The 15,860-nt window shown below is 42.9% G+C and overlaps 1 protein-coding gene and 1 non-coding gene across 2 annotated transcripts in view; one reads left to right on the forward strand and one right to left on the reverse strand.

Moving 5' to 3' along the window:
• Positions 1–726: 726 nt before the first annotated feature.
• Acf (ATP-dependent chromatin assembly factor large subunit) overlaps positions 727–15,860 on the reverse strand; it is a gene marked incomplete at its 3' end in the record, with an annotated part of 30,184 nt that continues 15,050 nt past the window's right edge. The window contains exons 13-24 of the mRNA XM_028301773.1: positions 15,207–15,379; positions 14,601–14,783; positions 13,400–13,561; positions 12,382–12,514; positions 11,041–11,220; positions 10,071–10,345; positions 7,956–8,068; positions 5,957–6,135; positions 5,134–5,220; positions 4,210–4,321; positions 2,111–2,175; positions 727–863 (exon numbers count right to left, since the gene is read on the reverse strand). Of these exons, the coding sequence (XP_028157574.1) occupies positions 727–863; positions 2,111–2,175; positions 4,210–4,321; positions 5,134–5,220; positions 5,957–6,135; positions 7,956–8,068; positions 10,071–10,345; positions 11,041–11,220; positions 12,382–12,514; positions 13,400–13,561; positions 14,601–14,783; positions 15,207–15,379 (1,799 nt within the window). The remainder of the gene's footprint in view (positions 864–2,110; positions 2,176–4,209; positions 4,322–5,133; positions 5,221–5,956; positions 6,136–7,955; positions 8,069–10,070; positions 10,346–11,040; positions 11,221–12,381; positions 12,515–13,399; positions 13,562–14,600; positions 14,784–15,206; positions 15,380–15,860) is intronic.
• On the forward strand, positions 7,619–7,690 carry TRNAL-CAG (transfer RNA leucine (anticodon CAG)). Its single transcript has one exon. It is a non-coding gene; the product is annotated as a tRNA-Leu (tRNA).

A 15,860-nucleotide genomic window follows, 5' to 3' on the forward strand; every position in this document is an offset into this window, starting at 1 on the left:
AATTGCTTTTTATAATACTACTGAGTGTCGCAACTAGTGATATGAGTAACAAGCTAATTACTCATCGCTAAGTACCTTAGGCCGCAAAATTTTCAGCCGCCCCTCGTACATATATTGATCTGTCATGGATCATGCGACCTGTCTTGGCCTACGATCGCGCCGGCGATGGCTATCTGCACGCGTTGGTGTGGTTGAAGCTTTCAGTTGGGACACTGGCGAATGACAGTTAAGTTCTGTCAGTCACCAGTGGCGCCAACTAGTGAGCGCAAATACGGTGGCCCTTATTATCATAATAATATGATCTACAGGAAATAAAAAAGGTCAAGTGCGAGTGGCATGCAAATTTTAAATGTCTCTATTATGGATTAGGTAGAGAAGCATTAGCAATAGGGTCCCGTCGTAATCTTTTTGGAACGAAACCTTGAAAACTACTGCGCTCCGTGAAGCGATTGCAAAATTGAGTCAGTCATGAAAACTACTGTCTAGACTCTAGACCAGGGGTTCCCAAACTTATTTGAGACGCGCCCTGCGTCTGGAATGCATTCTCTCAGCGGTCGCAGATTTTTTATACTTAAGTACACAGATGGCCCGCGCCCCCCTTCAAGTCTTTGCGCCTCCCCTGGGGGGCGCGCCCCCTACTTTGGGAACCCCTGCTCTAGACAGTAATTTCTCCTCTAGACTAGAGGAGCAAGGCAACTTGAAGATATAAACAGGCTAATAACCTACCTCCTCCGTGGAGACGGGCTCGAAGAACGGCCACACGTCCTTGTGCTTCATGGCCTCCTTGAGCAGCTGCTCCAGCGCCTCGCTGTGCAGCAGCACCTCGGACCTGCTGCTCCTCTTCTTGCCTGTGCTGCGCTCCGCTGTAGATATTCAAACAAAAAGAAGAAGTATAGTATAGCCAGTACCCATAGTACAGTCGCGGAATGAAAAGGTTCGTCACCTTAGTGTCGGTTTTCGCTTGCACTAGGTACTGTAAGAGTCAAACCTGCCAACATAACAGTGCAAGAAACAGTGCTGCTAACATTTAAATAAATATGACGTTTGCTAACGAATAAGGTTTTACTTGTTTAATTTTCTACCCCATGCAATGTTACAAAATGTAGTTTTTTTTTTATATAATAGAAATAATAATGGCAGGTTGAACCAACAAGAAGGTTTTAGTTTATCAATCATAATAATCTTGACAAGATAAATCGTCAAAAAACGTTGATCTGAATAATTTTGAACTTTACTGACGAACAGTTAAAGATTATTTTCTCTAACTCGAGATTATTCTGTAACATAGTTTCAAAAGGTAACATGTGCTCGCGATTCGTTGGCGGATTCAATTTGAAAACTGACGAACCTTTTCATTCCGTGACTGTACAAGCTTTGCTTAGTTTGGGACTAGCGGCGCAGTGTAAAATGTCCAAGGATATTTATTTATTTATTTAGTGTCATTCTCGATAACGCGCCATGGGTGGTAAGCATTGTTTTTGTAACTAGAACGGGCTGCGTGACATCACGGCACCGCCTATGTTTGAGTTCCACGCGAAAATATTTAGGTAATTTAAATAATTAATTTCTCAGGCATTTCTTGATGGATTTAAAAAAAAAACTTCACCGTATTTTTAGTTTTGGTCTATATTTTAATCCTTTTCAGTGAAATCTAATGTTTTCAACATCACGAAACTTGCCCATTTGACCACAATCGCACTTGGTGTTAAGTGAGATGCAATCTAGTATGGTACTTAATGCTAAAAATATTCTGATAAACAACTTGAAATAAATCGAACTGCCTAAGGCGGGAATCGAAACCACGATCTTTCGCTTGCCGGGCAACTGCTCTTCCGTCTGTGAGTATAGGAGGATATCAACAAAGTTTTCTATATAAATTAATAGATTCTCGGTATTCCACATAATAACAATAGATGCGCATGAGTGGGAAAGTAGTTACGTTCTACACATCTCTTGAGAAATGATCTAAATATTGAATACAAATGAAATGCCTCTATGCTTGAGAATAAATCGAGTTTTAAGCTTTTGTGATGGGGTTTAATTGTCAAATAGAGATTTACTTTATTGTTTTTAAGTTTATTTCAGTGCATACTGGTAAAAATGTACATACCATGTCCATTAGTTAGTGTCGACTTTGTTTTTTTACTTGTACTCGAGTGGTGTTCGTCTTTGGATCTGCAAGTCAAACAGATACATTATTCAGTATTCCAGCGAAAACGTCTGGTTAGAAATATATTATTCAATATTCCAGGAAAATCGTATAATGAAATATTTATTTATCCTCGTAAGTCCCCGCGTACTTGTACAAGTACATATTAAGGATAGTAGTTCAGACCTGACATTTAAACTACATAGCAAGAGTAACTGCCCAATGTACTTACCCAAGTACAAATTTTTCTTTCCCCATTTACCGGGTAGTTTTTTTACAATGGCAAAAATGATACGACCATACTCATTCAATACTCTATGGTCAATTCCGCCATGTTAGACAGGTAACGTCAACTGTCAGTGTCAGTGTCATTTTTTCGCAAAATGGTCACGGGGTCGGATTGCCGGCTGGCACGAGGATAGTTTATCTGTTTATATCAAAGTAATCTTTGGTTTTTTGTCTTGTTTTTTAAATATATATCAGTAAATATAAATTATAGTTTTTGTAAATTAAACAAAATTTAAAAAGAAACTTAGTATTTTAGGAGGTTCATGATCGGTCAAAATAATTTGTACTTGATATAGTACGTTAGGCATTTGTTACACAAAAAATTGTATGAAATTTGTATTAGGTATGAAATTAGCGTTTTTTTTTCTTCAATGTTCATTACTATGTAATTTCTTTCATAGTATAGCGATGTCCATAATTTTTTTTAATTTGAAATTTGACTTCAAGAGCTTACTTTTACGTATAAAATGCTAAACTTAATTTTATTTTTTTAATTTGAATTTAATTTTCAAAGACAGCTCGTCCTAATTGTCGTCCGTTTCCATGAAACAAAAATAAATATATATTTTATACAGATACCAATTTAAAAAAAAAAATTAATTTTTTTTATAGCTTAATGTTGTTTCAATCTACCTACAAAATTTCATAACATTTGAATTTATGGCTTTTTAAAAAATCCCAAAAATATTAGTATGAAAAAAAAATTTTGGTGAAATTCTGCATATAAAACGCTAAGGCCAAATAATTTTGTCTTAAAGACTGAATTTTATAATTATTGCTTACTTAAGTGACGTTTAGAAGAAAAAAATGATTTATTTTTAATACATAAATAAAACCTTTATCTTAATGATATTATTTTTTTACACTGTATAAAAAGCCTAACGTACTTACAGGAGTACAAACTATTTTCAATATTTTTCTTTTAAAACAGGTGCTAAAGATGCTTAACTTACAGTAAAAAATACAAAACATAAGGTAACACTTAAAAAACTATGTAAAACCGTCAATATTTTATCTCGGTCTGAAGCACATTTCTTAGTTTGTACTTGGTATAGTACATCCGGCAGATATGAATACTGCTGTTGAAAAAACACAGGACTTACGAGGTTAAATCAGGTCTATTTATCTCCGCGAGTTTGCATTGCAAACAAAACACGCGCGACGTCAGCTCCTGGGATAGGTAATCGACAGGACACGAGCGAGCGAGCTTTGACGCACGTACGCGTATTCTTCAACCATTTGCATTGTAAACTAAACTAGGTAAGTACAAAAAAATTATGGTGTAATTGTGCAGTATTTTAACTGCCTAAATAATAATAGAAACACAAAATATAATTCATGGATAAATCAGGTATTTCCTCCGCCATTTTCTGCAGTTTGGCACTTCACGTCACACATTATTTTACCGAAGTCAGCCCTATAGTATCGGCGCAGTACCAATCATTGACGTACATGTCAACAAAACGGTGTTCAACTCTTGAGACAAGCTAAATTACACCATATTGTGGACGACATTGAGCATAATTTTTTTTAAATACCTTCGCAAAGCAAACCTTGTGTACGTAGTACTTATTATTATTCTGTGTTTATATCCAGACACCTCCCGCGACCTTATTTACCAGATCGTCGTTCCACCTAGTGGGAGGCCTGCTCAGACTACTTTTTTTTGTTCTATAGGACCGGTTGTTGTGGAAACCCTTAGGCCTTAGGGCATTTGTCCAGCAGTGGAAGTCATTTGGCTGAAACGAACAAGTTTTATTTTCATAACTTACTTGCGTCCTTTCTTTGTGGAGCCGTTATGTACTGGCGAGGTCTCTTTGCTGTTCCGAGATTTTCGCGTCTTTAGTTTCACTAGCGCTGTGTTGTCTTCACTGTCGTCTGATTCTGTACATGAAAACAAAATTAATTATAACAATGAAGATATTTAAACAATTAGTGCAAACCCATAAAATTAGTGAAAGCAAACAAATGGATAAGTAGTAAAAGTAAAATAAAACGAAACATGAAATAAAATCAGCATCTGTCGCAAGAGCTTTGTTTTCCCAATGCTTATGTTAGGGGCCACGTAATAAACTGACTACGATAGAGTGGTTAGCGTTAATATAACATTAAAATTAAAAGTTAATGAGGCACACCAGATGAGATATTACGGTTTAACCAAGTTAAGTTACGTTTTGGTTAGACAATGAGAGTCAAGTGCTAGAACGCCGACGCAACGCATCTAGCACTACCTGTTAATGCTAGCTGAATGAGGAAGAAAGGATCAGGTATGAATAACAATGTTTAATCGTTCAGAGAAGATAGAAGTGAGAACAATAAGTTAGGGGAAACGCATTGGTGAAGAACAATAACAGTCGTGCGACCCAACCAAATGTAAAAGAAGCGCAACAAAAATGAGAGGAAGCGCATGAGAAAAAATTACAGAAAGTAACATCGCCGTAATTTGATGATGATGGAGTGTTATAGTTTGGTCTGCGAGCACGTAGAATTTTGTCCAATGACCCCAAGCTACCCATCCTTATCGCTCGCGCGTAATTATGTTTCCGTCGCGACTGTGCGACGGGCGCCCGCAGTGAGTGTGCGAGCGCGACAGCAACATTCTACGTGCTCACAGACCGGGTTTTAGAAGTTTAAGCGCATGAGTGAAAAGGACGGCGACAGGCAGTGCGGGCTCGTGCGAGCGAGACAACACGAACCGTCAGAGTAATTCCGCTTGTGCAGCGCGCGCGTGTAGGCGTGGATGTTGTCTATGGCCGTCGCCGCGCACGCTCGTCCGCCGGGCTCTTTCAGAACAATAAGCATGGGTTATTTTGATATTCTAATCAGTTATTAACTTATTAAGTTAGGTAAACATGTTGTTTATTTTCTTCAAATTAGATATATTTGACACACTTCTAGGACTCTGTTTCATTTGCCATAGAGGGACCTTTGCCGTAGTTACGTGGAGGTGTGTCAAAGGCTTGAAACAATTCTGGAATGGTAGAAGTCGTAGATTTATTCCAGTGGCATGCCACATGGTGGGTCTTCCTTTGTGTAATCTAAAAATACTTACGATCGCCTGTTCCAGAGTCAAACCTTGTCTTAAAAAACCTTTACGGCTCCAAATGACGGCCGTCAACGCTTAGGTATTTAACCATTAGGCATTAGCCGAAATCTTTTCGGGACAGTGCACTGGGACACGGGACAAACTTGACCTTCACTGGTTGGGTTTATATTGGCGGTCAAGCTGTAGATCCTGGCTACACAGGACTTGCAGCGGTGGGACCGAGAGGTGGGAATAGTCCTGTTGGGGCGCGGGACACTCGGGGTGGTAGCGCGCGCCGCACGCGTGGCACGTGCCCCCCGGCGGGGCCGCTGGGACACGCGGGGGCTGGGGACACTCACTGTGCGGCGGCGGCAGGCAGGCGCGGCAGGTCCAGCGCTTGGCGGCGCGCGAGGGCGGCGGGCGCGCGCACTCGGGGTGGTGGCACGTGCCCCCCGGCGGGGCCGCTGGGACACGCGGGGGCTGGGGACACTCACTGTGCGGCGGCGGCAGGCAGGCGCGGCAGGTCCAGCGCTTGGCGGCGCGCGAGGGCGGCGGGCGCGCGCACTCGGGGTGGTAGCGCGCGCCGCACGCGTGGCACGTGACCCCCAGGTGGCCCCCGCTGCCGCACTGCAGGCACACGCCGCCGTCCAGGCTCAGGCCTTCGCTGTCGCTGCTGCAATATAAACAAATGACTGTTATGGCGCAGTTACGATATGCGGGAAATTGACCGAACAGAATTTTACTGCGCCTGTTCACGCAGAACTACTTAATAAAATGCATTCTTGAGTTTGAGAATTTTTTATTGTACTTTTGGACAATATTACATTGAAATAAATTGCGAGTTAACGTGCCGGCCGGCACGTCAAGCCGGTTCGGTGGCTGATAGGCGAGAGAGGGATACAGTGAATGGAAGAGTGAACGCGCGCGCGGACCGAATGAGAATGAACGATAGTGATGTGAAGCTGTCTGTCATAGACATCGCCAATAGCCATGACTGAGACACTTTCACGTTGCCATGCCCACATAAACCGCACGTCATGTGCACGCTATCGTCAATTGACATGGTGTGCATGCATTCGTCAAATGACGGACCGTGGACTGCCTATAGCTACGACGCGGGTACGCCTATTCTCGTTTCAGCCAAATGACGTCCACTGCTGGACAAAGGCCTCCCCCAAGGGTTTCCATAACGATCGGTCCTGTGCTGCCCGCATCTAGGCTCTTCCAGCGGGTACGCCTATTCTTCTTCTTATCGTGTCGACAACAAACCTACACAGTGTCAGCCCAAAACTCCGCCACAAGAGTGGCGTTGTCAGTAGCACTCATCAAATCGTCCTGAGTGCAGTTGCTTGGGCACTCAGGGCATGAAATCAGGTGCTTCATTGACTGGGGAACAAAACCGCATCTGCACTCCATCCAAGCTTAAGCCAATCCAATCCAATGTTCAAGCCATCCAAGAATCCCCACCTGGCCAGATTGTCCTTACTACGGCCAACCTGCGTCCGAAGTCTATTTAAAGACTTCCAGGTAAGCCAGGGGAGCTCATGTCCAGGTGGAGGACTCTCAGACATAGGGACAAAAGGGCAGGGGAGATCAGCTCTCTCGCGCCATAACCTGCATCTCTCTTTTGACCGATCGTCATGAAGGAGAGGGGACACACTTTTTACGAAATTGCTTCGGCTTTTTAGCCTATGAGGAACAGGGTCGTAATTGAAAAGTGGGTGCCGTGTGTCACTCAGCATGTATTTCCGGTACGCCTATTAATGCACGTAAACGCACGCGCCTACCACAAGCCACGCGTGTGGAATCCAGTCACACGCATGCACCCGCGCTAATATTAGCGGAGGCTCTTAGGGCTCCATCAAACACGACTCACTGAATAGAAGAAACTTAAGGGCTATATTTCACCGAGACACCATGGCGGCGCAACCAGTCGCCGGCTACTAACAAAATGTATACAGCTCTATAGAGAGTTACCGTGTGTCCGTTTGGTTGCGCAAAGCTGCATACATTTTGTTGGTAGCGGCAACTGGTTGCGCCGCCATGGTGTCCCGGTGAAATATATCCCTAAGAGTGTAATCGACAAACAATCATGATAAACTGATGAGATAAACTGAAATGCATAACTAATTAAATTACAAACGTACCTTTTTACCGCCTCTGTGGTCTAGTGGTAAGACCACCTGCTTCAGACGCAGAGGTCCCGGGTTCGATTCCCAGCGGGGGCAGATTTTTCTGTTCGGTTTGGTTGGTGGTAGGGCTTGTTCTAAGTCCGCCTGGCTAGCTACCACCATCTTACCTAAGCCTGTCGCCATTCCCGCAGTTAGAGGTAAGATAGCCAGTTTCCTCCGTGGTTCCGGGTGAAGCTCGCTTCCACATTCCGCCTGATCATCACTTACCATCAGTTGAGATACAGGCCAAGAACTTCCTCGTTGTGGATTAAAAAAAAACCTACATATAGTCATCGAAATATGCTACAACTGATTCACTTACCTACTATCTAGAACTTGTTCCATCTCCTCGTCTGAGAATAACTTCCTTCTCTTTCTCGGCGTCCGTTCTTTGGGCTTGCACTGCTCGCAGAACCAATCGCCTTCAGGTACTTTCTAAACAACCAAAGAAAATTAAACTTTATAAATATACTGGTCATCACAAAAATCGGCCCACCTACGTTTTACAGGAAAACTTGTTTCTACTGACACAATCATGGTGCCCCAACAATATTGGTGTTATTTGAAAGCCCAATAAATATCCTTAAAGAAAAACACATTTAATTTCTTAATAAACGATTAACATATTAGACAATAAATGTGACTTGAAAAAATACATCACTTTGGACTCACCTCTGGGATCAATTATACCAATTTTTATTGTTATAAAACCAAATAATGATCTCACGTCTCCTCTTTAACAGATGGATAGCGATTAATTCCAACTTAACAGTTTTATAGCCATAAAAGTTGGCTCAAGCGTAACTACCTATTTTTTGAAGAAGTGACTCTGGATTCTTCTACAGACACATTTTTGGGGTAAAAACCTTTCTTTTAATGAAATGAAGCTTAGAACTAGGCTTTTAAATGGTGCCAATATTGGTGGGAAGTGGGGATGCATACGTATGAAAGTGCTTGTCGCGGGAGGGTCGATTTTTGTAATGACCAGTGTATGTCACGCAAAAATCAATTTCGTTCAGTCAACAAACAATACCTAAAATTATTCTACTAATTTTAACGATAAAAATTACGTTTTTACCTTCCTCGGTAATCCTGACTGGTCAGCGTGAAAGCACAGAAAGAAGTGAAGGTTATTTAGTAAGCATTCAAAGTTATATTGTTCGGCGCCGATTTGAAATCTGTTATTCAAATAGTTGCAACCCAGACTCCAGACACTGTTGCATGTTTTATTCATAACAATATGCATGGCCTGTTGATCTGATAACCTACATTTATTTTCACACTTGCAAATCTTACAGTCGACGTTATTCAAATCCAAAGTTATTCAGGAACAATCGTATAAGATAATATAGATACACGTTGTTTTCTCACCAAGTACCTATTGTACATTTTGCGTCTCAATAATTAAGCCGAGTCCAGACGGGTGTAACGCGTAATGGAATGTATAAGAATAAGAAAGTCTTTATTCAGCACAAAGCAAGAGTAAAATAGTTAACTTAAAAAAAAAGGCTGAATAGGCGCCGGCTCAGCAAAAATCGCGACATGACACAAACGTCATGCTGAGAAGCTGGTTTTCAGCGGGAACCAATGCGTGATGAGGATTGCGCGCCCTTCTGGTTGAGACGGTTTGATCAAACAGTGTCAGACAGGTTTAAAGGCGAGTTTTGCAGTCTACTGGCCATAAGGACGCTTGGTAATGTAATGGGTAAAAAGGTAAAATGTATCGTGTAATGTAATAGAAATGTGCAGCATTTTACATGTAATGCTTGTCCGCCACGCCACGTACACACGACAGCACATCAGGCTACACATTTTTGTTGCATTACACGTAATTTTACATTATAAATCACACCCGCCTGGACCCAGCTTTAGTCAGTTATTCACAAATTACAATCACTTGCGTTTGTATTTGTGACCACTATTGTTATGACGATAGAAGACACTCATCTCCGTTCAATATTACAACTGAAATAGTAAGACACGGGTCTTAACGCGTAGGTCGTTAGTGCAGCAAATGACAATAAGAGGGTAGTTGAAAATTTTCAAGCCCGCCCGAACGGACGAGGCCGTGAGCCGCCAGTCTGCTTGTGACCACGGCTGCAGCATCGCAGCCGAACCGAAACGTCAAGCATTGAGTACATAATGTAACTCATTAATAAACGTCGAGTTAAGACCCGTGTTATACTATTTTAGTTGAAATGGAACGCGAAAGTTTAAAATCATCATAATCTGAGTTTGTTCCGGCGTTTCTTCTCAGCACTTGCCATATGTTTGTCTCGAAGCGCTGGTAGGGCCCAAAAGATAAGGAGACATGTAAAGTGCCCCATAAGGGCTACCTTTTCTTTTTTTATTATTTTCTATTGAAGTTCATAAGTGCCACTTGTGGTCTAAACTGAATAAATATTTTTGATTTTGATTTTTGATTTTAAAGACTCACCGTGAGTTTAGGCTTCAAGCAGTAGAGATGGTGTCCCTTATTGCATCCGTCACAGAGCAGCATATTGTCTGGATCCGTCTTCCTTCTGCACAGTCTACAACTGGCATTAAGGATGCTAGCGCCCCAGGACACACTGGAATCCAGCGTGAAGAGGTGCAGCACGATCTGGGCGAAGCTCCGGCACTCCATGAGGGATACCTCCCAGCGTTCGAGAGCTTCCAGGTCTAAGGGCTTGTTGCGGGCTTCCCGGTCTTTGCGGTCTTTGTCGTCGAGGCCTGAGGGAAAGTGGAATCTATACTTCTATACTAATATCTATACTATAATAGTATTATAAATGCGAAAGTAACTCTGTCTGTCTGGCTTGCTTTCACGCCTAAACCACTAAACCGATATTGATCAAATTTGACATAGAGATAGTTTGAGTAGTAGATAGTCTGTGACAGACAAAATTGCACGCGGGCGAAGCCGCGGGCGGAAAGCTAGTTTATAATATAGGACTAAACGCTTCAAGCAAGATGTTATGAATAAATGTCCAAATTAACGTGTTCACATTCCAAGAACATTAGACAGCAAGTTTTACATGTCTTTTTTCGTAGCGATAAAAGGAGCAGCAGAATTATCTGATTTGGCAATGGCCTTTGATTTTGATTTACGCTCTTCGAGGTCATTTTAAAAGCCATAACAACACACGGTGAGGTATATGGAAAACTTGACCAATAATCACAATTGGAATACCGCTTCACTCCGTTGGCTTTGGGCGACTCTAGGTAAAGTCTGGTCGCCGAGCACGTTGAATCGCTCGCACACTCACTGCTGCCGCCCATCGCACAGTCGCGACAGCACTATAATTGCGCGCGAGCGATAAGGGTGGGTAGCTCGGGGTCATCGGACGAAATTCTACGTGCTCGGCGACCGGACTATAGTGGCCCGGGTAGTGGTACTTGTTAGAACAAGCAGTAATAAAACTCACCCAGCGGCCTCTTGATGTACTTGTGGTGTATGGCCTGTTCAACTTGCAGTAAGGCGGATGCAAGTGCTCGCGTCACACTAGCGCCTTCTAGCTTCACTCCGTTGGCTTTAGGAGCTTCTAAGTAGTGACCTGGGTCGCGGTACTTATTCTCAGGAATGGGATTTTCAACGTTGTCGTTATCTGGATGGAAAAAGATTGGTCGGTTATGGAGAAAATAAATAAATAAATATCCTTGGATATTTTACACTGCGCTTCTAGTCCCAAACTAAGCAAAGCTTGTACTATGGGTACTAGACAACGGATATAAACATACTTAAATACTTTTTTTTTGTAAATACATACATATTATACATAGAAAACACCCAGTCCAATACAAACAAATATGTTCATGCACACAAATGTTTGTACTGTGCGGGAATCGAACCCGCAACCTCCGGAATAGTAGTCCGTTTCGAACCACAACAACAGAAAACAATGCAATGTGAACATAGCTTTACCAGTTTTTATTTGTAGTATTTTTCTTTATTTATGAAGCTAAATTAAAACATTGAAATCATGATATACAACCCGGTCGAGTTAACTGCGTGCCTGGCTGCTGTGACGTCACATCGTCGTACTAGTACGGATGGGGCGAACGCGGGGAGGTATACGGGTAAGTGGGAGGGAGAGTCGCATTCCAGTGAATAGACATGTTGACACCACAGTCAATTGACGTACTTTTTAAAACTGTCAAAACGAAACTCTCCCATAGATTTTGTATGGCACTACAAGCAAGTGACGTCACTATCTTCTTCACGTCTTCAAGGCGAGACTGAATAAGCACTTACAGGGCAGATATGTACCATCCTAGACTGCATCCCACTTAACATCAGGTGCGATTGTGGTCAAATACCTGCCTTGTTATGCATAAAAAAAAACTATTTTGTCAACTCAATTAAACAACTTTTTCAATTACAATGCGAACAAATATCGTAATTTACAGGTAATTTAAAATAAATTAAGTTTTTAAGACCAGAATGAAGGGTCTTTTTAAAACAGTTGTGGTTTCGAATTATTGGGGTATGGTATCAAACTGTCTATTGCGCAGTTAGCTCGATCAGGTTGTATAAGTATTTTTAGAGTAAGCGCACACCGTTGATTTTTCGTCGGCCGAAAGTTTAGTCGGGCTGTTGATCAGTATGGGCATGTATGGGAGAGCGCACACTACGCCGATTCGATTTGGCCGATTCTTCATACAAATTAAAATCGGGCACAACTATCGGCCAACTAAAAATCACCGGTGTGCTCCTACTCTTAGAAAGATAAAATGCAATTATGCTGTTTCGATATTTAGTAACTTACCACTGGGAATGTTAAGGACTCCATTGGGTAAGTGGTAGTCGTCTCGGTACTGTTGCTTTGGCCCCCAAGTTAGGTATTCGGCTTGCTTGTCGTACCCTCGCAGCATGAGGGTGCCACGCCACGCCTCCCGATCCTGGAACCAACAAAAAATATAGATCGATAGACACTCTTTATTGCACACCATATCAAACTGACAAGAAAAAAGTTTAAACTGCCTAACTACCATCTTATGGCGCAGCAACCCAAAGTCTTGGCATTCGACAATAAGAATCTCCACTCCAGTCTATACTGCGCCACATCTCACCAGTTACCGACGTGGAAACGGCACTAATATAGTACTTACATAAGTCTAGTAGATAAGTTAATGTCTGTAACACATTTGTCTGTAATTTCTAAAATAAATATAAAATAATTGGATCAAATGAAAGATACTATTTCTCCTTCACTACATGTTCCTAGTCAAAGCACAGAATAATAATAAGTACTACGTACAGAAGTTTCACTTCGCGAAGGTATTTAAAAAAAATTATGCTCAATGCCATTAACAATATGGTGTAATTTAGCCTGTCTCAAGAGTCAAGCACCATTTTGTTGACAAACGTCAGTGATCGGCACTGTGCCGAAGCTATAGGGCTGACTTCGGTAAAATGATGTGACGTGAGGTGCCAAACTGCGGAAAATGGCGGAGAAAATACATGATTTAGCATGAATTATCATGAATAATATTAACTACTTATTTACCTCTCAGTGTCTTGAGGCAACTTAAAAAAGTACATTCTGTGTTTTTATTATTATTTAGGCAGTTAAATAGTTAAATACTGCACTGTATTTAGTACACCATTTTCTTTATTTTCTTCCAACATCATACACAAGAATACGCGTGCGTGAGTCAATGTTCGCTCGTATATGAGGCCTTGTCGAATAGTATCCTGTAGGTGGGCCATCGTGCGTGTTTTGTTTTCGATGTAAACTCGCGGAGATGAACAGGCCTGGTCAAAGTCAAAGTCAACATACACACCTTAACTTTCAAAGTCCCAAGACATCCATGGAATATCTTCTCCTCCAACTCAAGGATGTGATCCCTGAGCGACAGTTCCAAGGCCTCGCTCAACGAGCAGTCGGGAGGCACCGTGAGCGATAACTGCAGTTTCTTGTGCCGCGTTTGGTGCACTGGGGGAGGCTGGAATGGAAAAACAAAGGTTATATGGAGCAGATTCTCTAACAACTGCCGCTGACTAAAAAAGTAGTATGGAGGGAAGTAGATGCTAGTGACGTCATAGATTCTAATCATTGTAGGAAATAGGCATTTTATAGAAGCTCTGGTCCTCTGTTACGGGCTCTAAAAAAATATTCGTTCTGCTGGACAAAGGCCTCACCAAGGATTTCCACAAAGATCTGCTGCCACTAGATTTTAGCGATTCTGCGGGCTATGTCAGTCACTTTAGTTCTGCGGATCTCCTCATTTCTGACTCGATTACGCAGAGAACTCTGAGCATAGCACGCTCCATCACCCTTTGGATGACCATGAGTCTTCTTATGAGGCCCTTGTGGGAGACAAGTATCAGTAGTATAGTACTTACGGGCGAAGCGGCGGGACTGAGCAAATGTAGCGGGCAGGGCGTAGCTCGGGCCACTACTAACGCCCGCTGGTGCTGTAATGCGGTCCGTAGCTCGCCGTCGCTTGTTCAACGTCTTCTTAACGGTACACACCGTATTACAAGTTCTAGAAAAGAGGTAAGTAGTACTTACAGGAGCAGATGCAGAGGGTAGAGCCACAACTATACCCCGCTGGTGTTGTAATGCAGTGTGTAGCTCGCCCTCACACAGTCCTCGCTTGTTTAACACCTGAATCTGCTTCTCCATGCGGCTCTAGACAAGTGGTTTGGTACTTACAGGCGTAGCGGCAGGACTGAGCAAATGTAGCGGGCAGGGCGTAACGCGGGCGACCACTAGTGCCCGCTGGTGCTGTAATGCAGTATGTAGCTCGCTCTCACACAAACCTCGCTTGTTTAACACCTGAATCTGCTTCTCCGTGCGGCTCTAGACAAGTGGTATGGTACTTACGGGCGTAGCAGCGGGACTGAGCAAATGTAGCGGGCAGGGCGTAACGCGGGCGACTATTAGCTCCCGCTGGTGCTGTTAAACACCTGAATCAGCTTCTTCGTGAGCTATACACCGTATTACAGACTCTAGATAACTAAGTGCTAAGTGGTACTTACGGGCGTAGCGGCGGGACTGAGCAAATGTAGTGGGCAGGGCGTAGCTCGGGCCACTACTAACGCCCGCTGGTGCTGCAATGCGGTCCGTAGCTCGCCTTCACGTAGTCCTCTTTTATTGAGAGCCTGGATCAGCGCCTCGATCTGGTCTTCAGTATGGTACACCTGCCAGCTAGGTCGGTCGCTCTGGGGATAAAGTTATGAAAATATTAGACTGGGATAACGTAATGTTTGAGTTCCAACTGAATGATTGAATGAACACGTTACACCTTAGGGCTATATTTCACCGGGACACCTGGTTGCGCCGCCATGGTGTCCCGGTGAAATATAGCCCTTACGGTGCAAAACCATATTCTGCTTCGTACTCGCATGGAATACCTTATCGTCACTACTAAATACAAGTGCAGAGGCTGAAAGCATCGAATATTGCGCTTGCGCCGCTTTGTCTAGGAGCACTATTGGAATAATAAAAGTTGAGGCTGCTAGTGGTTTCTTGGGAGAGTTGCCGCCGAGTTGGCGCCCTCATGTTCTGGCTGCAATCAGCCTTATGCAGTCCGTTGAGATTGCCAGCGGCTGCTCGAGCGAGTTGCCGCCCAGTTGGCGCCTCACCTTTCCATGCACAGAGCAAGTGGCGATGTCTCCGCTGCATACGAGGAGTTCCCTCAGCTGCTGCGTGCTGGGCTCGACCGCCGCCTTATGCAGCCCGTTGAGACTAGTCAGCGGCTTCTTGGGCGAGTTGCCGCGCGAGTTGGCGCCCGAGTCGTTCTCTTTGTCGCTGCTCGCTGGAACAAGTAGCAGTCAATGCAATTGTTGACGACTAAGCGACAAACTAACAACTATTTTCTCGCTCAAGATACGTCAATATTTGTGATTCAAATAGTTCTGTCGCTGCACTATTGTAGCGAGTGAGCAACCTTGAAGGTCACGTCTCAAATACGAATCTGACTCGTTAAAGGGTTAGCAAACGTGCTACTGTTAATATGTAAGATATGAATATGTTTAAAAGTTAACAACAATTTATTGAGTGACATTAAGTTGAACAACTTTACGATTTTGTTAAGATAATAAGTTAAGCTGCCATGCCCTAATAAATTAAATCAATACAGGGCGACATTGAAATCGTTGGCATCCTTTTAATTAAACTAAGACTCTACTCATGATACATAGTACATTCTCTGAATATGACACAAAGTCTTAGTTTAAAAGGATGCCAACGATTTAAAGTTCACCCTGTATAATCATGGACAAAATAAAAATTGGTAA

This window comes from Ostrinia furnacalis, unplaced genomic scaffold (genome assembly GCF_004193835.3).
Source record: "Ostrinia furnacalis isolate ACB-3 unplaced genomic scaffold, ASM419383v2 OfSCF0990, whole genome shotgun sequence".
Classification (NCBI taxonomy): domain Eukaryota; kingdom Metazoa; phylum Arthropoda; class Insecta; order Lepidoptera; family Crambidae; genus Ostrinia; species Ostrinia furnacalis.